This window comes from Manis pentadactyla, chromosome 3 (genome assembly GCF_030020395.1).
Source record: "Manis pentadactyla isolate mManPen7 chromosome 3, mManPen7.hap1, whole genome shotgun sequence".
Lineage (NCBI taxonomy): Eukaryota > Metazoa > Chordata > Mammalia > Pholidota > Manidae > Manis > Manis pentadactyla.
This window is the reverse complement of record NC_080021.1, coordinates 4,523,598-4,529,697: the sequence shown is the minus strand read 5'-3', so window position 1 is coordinate 4,529,697 and position 6,100 is coordinate 4,523,598. Positions and strand designations below refer to the sequence as shown.

General features: G+C 54.0%; 1 protein-coding gene across 1 annotated transcript; it reads right to left on the bottom strand.

Annotated features, from left to right (window-relative positions):
* LOC118930681 (lymphocyte antigen 6H-like) lies at window positions 1–1,210 on the bottom strand. Its single transcript, XM_036922465.2, has 3 exons — window positions 1,083–1,210; window positions 732–845; window positions 1–488 (listed from the first exon to the last, which is right to left on the bottom strand). Exons 1-3 carry the CDS (start codon window positions 1,132–1,134, stop codon window positions 244–246), a joined length of 411 nt encoding a protein of 136 aa, XP_036778360.2. The 5' UTR covers window positions 1,135–1,210; the 3' UTR covers window positions 1–243.
* Between the last annotated feature and the right edge of the window lie 4,890 nt (window positions 1,211–6,100).

Sequence of the window (6,100 nt, the reverse complement as noted above, 5' to 3'; positions counted from 1 at the left end):
TCTGCATCCTGGGCCAGTGGTTAACTGATAGCTTGTTGGCAAGGCTGGGCATTGGGCACCTGAGGCTGGGCAGCCAGGTGGTGGGCAGGAGTGGCCGAGGGTTGGTGCAGGGTGGAGCCAGCTGGCCCCCTCCCCTGGGCCTCTGGGCAGGTCCGTGGCTGACTAGCGCTCATGGATGTGAGTGTGTGCGCGTGTGGGAGGGTGAGCTTGCAGTGGGTGGGGCCATGTCAGATGGAGGGGTCCTCATAGCAGGGCCCACAGGGCAGGCCCCAGGCTGAGCAGGAGCCCCCCTGCCAGGTCCCAGGGGCTGCGTGCCATGCAGGCCACCCGGTTGCAGAAGTCCTTCTCACAGCAGGTGGTATCCTGCACCTCCAGCTTTCCAGGGAGCAGCCCCGTGTCTAGGGTGCTTGAGTCCACCAGCTGCTTCAGTAATTCAGAGACTAGGCCGCATGAAGGGCTGCAACCCTTGGACTGCAACTCGATCCTCTCTGTGGGCAAGAAAGGAGGTGCCTGATGTGGGAGGCTCCCAGCCCCCTTTCCCCAGGTGTGACCCTCCATTCCTTGCTGGGAGGCCCATCTCGTCAAGCCTCCGCACCCTCCTTCAGGAGGTCTCTGCCCCAGGTGAGAGGGATTCTCTCCCCTGCAGCACCCATGCTCCTTCCACGAGGCCGGGGCACCTCAGAGCAGAGCCCCCTGAACCCACCACCGTGCTCTGGGTGCTGGGGACTCACCATTGCCCACAGTCATGGTCATGTCGCTCGTGAAGCAGACGCCTGAGCATGTGATGTGCTGGCACTCGCCGCTGTCCTTGATGCCACTGCAGCTGTAGCACTGCAGGCTCAGAGCTGTGCCGGGGAGAGGCAGGAAGGCTGAGTTTAGAGCCCCAGAGCCATAGCCCGTGCAGGAGCATGGCCTCTGGGCAGCCACTCTGGGCTTCTCTGTAGGAGCTGTGCCCTTTTCCACCCTCGGGTCCTAGCAGACGAGACCTCGCCCAAGCTCACACACACACACACCCTCTCTCCAGGCATGGCCGCCCCAGTCCCTGGGACAGGACCCTGCTGGGTGCCCCCGTGAGCATGAACCATGCTCTAGGCTCAGCAGGATGGCCAGCAGGACGAGACGGATGCCTCTCATGGCTTCTGGAGATGGCCTGGTGCGTGGGGGTCCCTGCGGGGTGCCTAGGTTCAGGCTCCTACCTCCCCTCCACACACCCGGGCCCTCTGTGGCTGACCCCTCTTATGGCCTCTGCCTGCCCTGTGGCAGGCCTGGGCCTGCCTCCTGCGTGGACCCACCTGCTAGTGTCAGCTTCCTCCAGGCAGCCAGCCAGTGTCTGGGGCCCTGTCCCCAGGGCTCATAAATAAGTTCTGGAGGACACTTGGGTCCCACCCATAAGAATGAGGGGCTTGGCTGAGTCTCCACCCTTTTCCTGCAGCTCTGTCAGACCCCACCCAGAACCCTGAGTCGGGAAAGGGGCGTCACCTAGGGGCCCCCGGGAAGAAATGCTTGGCGGAAGTCCAGCTTCCTCCAGCCCACAGGAGTTGCTGTGAGGAAATCCCCCGCAGGAGGGATGTTGGGCACATCACACAGCAGGATGCTGGGCAAGCCCCCTCCAAGCCCCCCTTCAGGAAGCTCTCCGAGGCTGCCCTGGCCCTAGTGTGCCAGCTCCTTCCTTCCCCACCCCCACCCCAGTCCCACTGGCCTCATGACATCCTCCCTGCTTCCCCAAAAGTAAGTGCCAAAAAGAAAAAAAATCACAAAAGCAGAAAATAAAATTTGAAAACGTTAAATACATTGTTTCTTGTTTTTCCAATATGGTCCTCGAAAGGAAGAAAGGACACTAACCCCCCAGTCCAGGCAGGTTCATTGCAGAACCTGAGAGGGCCCCTCTGGCCTGGCCGGCAGAACAAAGGGAAGAGAAGGGTCTCTGGCAGGTCGAGGCTTTTTATGGCTGGGGTTTTCGGCAGGCTCCCTGAGGGGAGGGGTCAGGGGAAGGTGGGCCTGTGGCTTGCTGACGTGTCCTCTGAGAACGCTTGAAGCCAGGTAAGATGACACCTAGGTCTCTCTGAGATGGCCGGCCGGCTTATTCGCAAGATGATACTCGGTCTGGATTCTCTCAGTCCTTGTACATGAACTAGTAGATTCCAAGAAGTTCGTTTTAGGGCATCTTTACTTGCACATTCTCGTTAGGCTCAATTTATAATTTTTACAACCTTAAATGTCTAGTAGATATAATATTAGCTGATTTGACCAGTAAATCCAAGTAGAACAAAAATGTGTGTTCATGGTATAACTACTGCTGATAACTCAAGACACAATTCTTTTTTAGACCAGCAATATTAAACTAGTCCTATTTACCAAAGATCTACCTAAATCATGTGAACTTGAACATTTGGGTTAGTTTTGTTCAAAAAAAGAAACAGTAAGCACAAATGGAGTCATTTGCCCCAAACCAAGCCTTAAGTAGTTTCAACCTCTTCCAGGAATGTGACCTTTATCAGTAAATTGGGAACTTTCTGGTGAGCACCAACAAGGTCTTCTGTCACCTGGGCCTTCTCCACTGCCCCCCGCACTGAAAAAGAGATGATCTGTATGATAAGACTTCCTGCTTGTCTGAGCACAAGTCGCCTGAAACAATCCCTTCTTTTCCTTTGCTAATAACTTCTTGTCCTCACCCTCCTTCCTATTGTACAACTTCCTACTGTACACGCTCCTCCTGTTTTGTACAACTCTCCAGAGCATCTCTCTACGAGGGATGCTGCCGATCCATGAATTGCTTAAGAAAGCCAATTAGATCTTCAAATTTACTGTTGAATTTTGTTTTTTAAGTCTTTATATTTATGAGGGTTTTACGAATATTTTACCTATATAAGTACTTATTTATGTCTAAGTCAATTAGAATGGAATAATCTTTATGGGATTTTATAAATTAATTTGATAATTCCATCCCTTGGTAAGAAAATATTCTCTATGTATACATACATATGTAAACATACAGAAACATACAAACAGAGATCTTATGGTTTTCATTATAAAATTTTAGCCACGCATCAGGCATAAACAGTAATACAAAACTCACTGGTTTTATAGAAAAGAGTTGGTTCTCATCTTTGCCCCACTTTTTTTTTTTTAAATCTTAATTGTTTCTGGCAAATGAGACAATTGAGGTCCCCTGTTCTGAATGAGGGTTAAAGCATCCCACCAATGGCTACAGAAGGGAGTTTTAAGGCTTTCTTTGGCCCTGATGTGCAGTCTTGACAGCGGCTGTGCGTGTGTCCAAAGCTCACCTGCGTGGATAAAACACTCTGTCTGTCTCCATTTCAGCTTCTCAGCCTCACGCAGCTGCTTCCGGGGTCACCGAGCACCTTGCAAGCCCCCATTGGAGGAGTCAGCCAAGTTGGAGTGACTGTCAGGAGCTGATGTGAGTGGGAGAAGGGGAGGTCTGAGGGTGGCGGGATGGAGAAAGGGGGCCAACGCGGGTGGAGGGTGGAGGACTTAGAGGAGCCAGTGTGGGAGATCCTGTTTCCCAAAGAGGCTGTTGAAGTTCAAAATTAAACTTACTGAAATTGTTCGGGGAGCGTTGTGTATTTTCTTCAGTTCTTGTCACCGCTGCAACGAAGAACTGAAGGGCAGAGACACAGTAGTGAAGCAGAGTAAAAGTTTTATTTAAAGTTACTCAAAGAGAGAGAAAGTGTCGGCGACCTCAGAGAGAGAGGAGCGCCCTGAAGGATTTAGGGTCTGGGGTTTTATAGGCGGTGAGGATTTTCAGGAAAGTGACAAAGGGCCAGGTGCGAACCTGCCAAATTGTCCCAGAATGTTCATCTTTGTTAAGACGTTAAGTCCCTTTTTTTAAACTTAACACAAGAAATTTACTGCTTTGATTCCTTTCTAGGATTTCAGCTTCTGTCTGGAAGCATATCAATCAAGACTGTCTGCCCTGCCTCCAAGGTGGGCTGAGCCACCATCCGTTTGATTAAAATGCAATCTTAGCTTTAAGATAGAATTTTTTCTAAATAAGCTGGGTCTTTGATCAGGTGCTAAAGTAAATCTTACAATGGTATGTTCTAATTGACACGGTGAAAACATAGGCTATGCTGAGATACTTTTTTAAATCTGGGGAGTATTCAAACTTCTAGGCCAAGTTGCTCCTGGCCTTCTGAACTTTCTCTTTTTAACTGGTTGACTCTTTGAGTCCCTTCTAGTGGGCTTTACTGGCCCTATTCTCTTTCCACCCTGCTCATATCTGTTTTCCTGCCTAACAAAATGATGCCATCAAGGGGGGGAAGTGGACAGAGCCAGAGCCATTATGGCCAACGGTACGCCTGCCCAAGTCCTCCAAGGGGAGTCGGAGTGCGGATTCCCTTGGGAAAGGGCAGTGTGGGCCACAGCGACAAATGAGAACCGGGCAGGCTCTGCAGATGGGGCTTTGCTCAACAAAGGGCCCGCCCCAACCAGCCCATATCTGGAGGGGAGTGTGCCGTGCTCTTGGCCGGTGGTGCCTGTTAGGGACTGAGTGTGTTTCCCCCACGCATGTGCTGAAACACTGACCTTCAGTGCAATGCTCTCCGCGTCCTTGGGGATATGTGTCACCATCCCCAGTGAATCTGAAACCCCAGTGTGCCAAGCCCTATATATGCTGTTTTTCCTGTGCATACCCACCTGTGATAAAGTTTGATTTACATGTTAGGCCGAGTAAATGATTAACAACACTACTAATAAAATGGAATGATTTTATTGACATGCAGAGTATGTGTTGTGACTGTGGCCTCTCTCAGGACCTCGGAGCGTGCTGCACCCCTTTCTGCCAGCGAAGATGTTGGGTGGGGAGACCCCCAGGTGCTGAGAGGAGGGAGGTGCGGGGCGCAGGCGCTGGGACCGAGTGAGGCTGCTCCACCGACCTACCGCTGGCTCACGAGGAGGAGGGTCACCTGCTTCCTCACCTCACTTGGCTGTGGGGGACCGAAACCTCAGATTAGCAGGAGGCCACTGTAACTCATAATGCGACTTTGGGGAGACAGGGCCTTCGGAGAGGCAATCAGGTTAACGGAGGACGCGTGGGCCCCGGTCCCGTCCGACAGACGTTCTCATAAGAGGAAGTGCTGACGCACAGGCCCGGGTGGGGGCGGCCACGCCTCCGGCTCTGAGCCTCTTTCCAGGTGAAGTAACGCCGGATTTCCCTCCTTGCGTTTATTCTATTACCTGAAGCAACTACTCCTCCCCATGTATGTCCTAATTTTGCACCTTTGGACACTTCCAGTTTGGCCGCCACTCGGGTCTGGCGGGTCCCGGCCCCTCTGCGGCCCCTCGGCTGGGGGCGCCGTGTGCAGGGCCAGGGGTCGGGCATTCTGCTGCGGACCCCAGTTTTGCCTGTAGCAGGGCAAGCCCAGCCTGCTGCGTGCGCGTGCAGCAGCTCTGACACAAAGCTCGGAAGCAGAGCTCCAGTTTCTTGCTCAGGCCCCATCCCGGCGACTGCACGTGCCGCAGCGCGGCCCCTGTGCCATGCGTGGGGCAGCGGGAGGAGCGCATGGAGGCCGCGCCTGGGGGGAGAGATGAGAGGCGGCGTGCGTCGGCGTGCCCTTCCCTCTCGCCCAGCCCATCCGCGGGCAGCGCTGGCCTGCGCCTGCCCAGTGTGAGCAGGGAAGGCAGGCGCCAGCTGCAGGCCTGGGGCGCCACGGCAGACAGCGTGCTTCAGTGGTTTGTTCCGACGCTGTCAGACCTTCACCCCGAGGAGCAGCTAGCTCTCTGCCCACTGCGGGACGTGAGGGGCTGTAGAGTGCGCTTCTAGGTCTGAACAAACGTGACTTGGTGGTGCTAACTGGGTGCAGTGTCTGTCTGTTCTGTGCTTTCATGTCGCCCTGAGCATTTTCACCGACACGCAAGCAAAGCCAGCGGTCAGGGTCCCCCTGGCAGGACCGGCTCCACCCTCCTGCAGACTCCTTACACCAGCGCTGGTCTCACCGGCCAGCTGCAGCCAGGGCAGCCCTCCGGGAACCTCTCCCGTGGCCTTGGGCAGTCCCTGGCTCTTTTGCTAGTGGGCAGAACTGTTCCCGTTGGCATTTTGTGCTGTAGAGGCTGCGGGTGGGCGTCTCTGCCCCACTTCAGA

Bases quoted from the DNA above. Each gene is read 5' to 3' on its own strand.
- LOC118930681 (XM_036922465.2), bottom strand. From the start codon at position 1,134: ATGAGAGGCATCCGTCTCGTCCTGCTGGCCATCCTGCTGAGCCTAGAG. The intron at 846-1,082 runs GTTCATGCTCAC...TCCCCGGCACAG, and splicing joins CCTGCTGAGCCTAGAGCATG to CTCTGAGCCTGCAGTGCTAC. The intron at 489-731 runs GTGAGTCCCCAG...TCTTGCCCACAG, and splicing joins GACCATGACTGTGGGCAATG to AGAGGATCGAGTTGCAGTCC.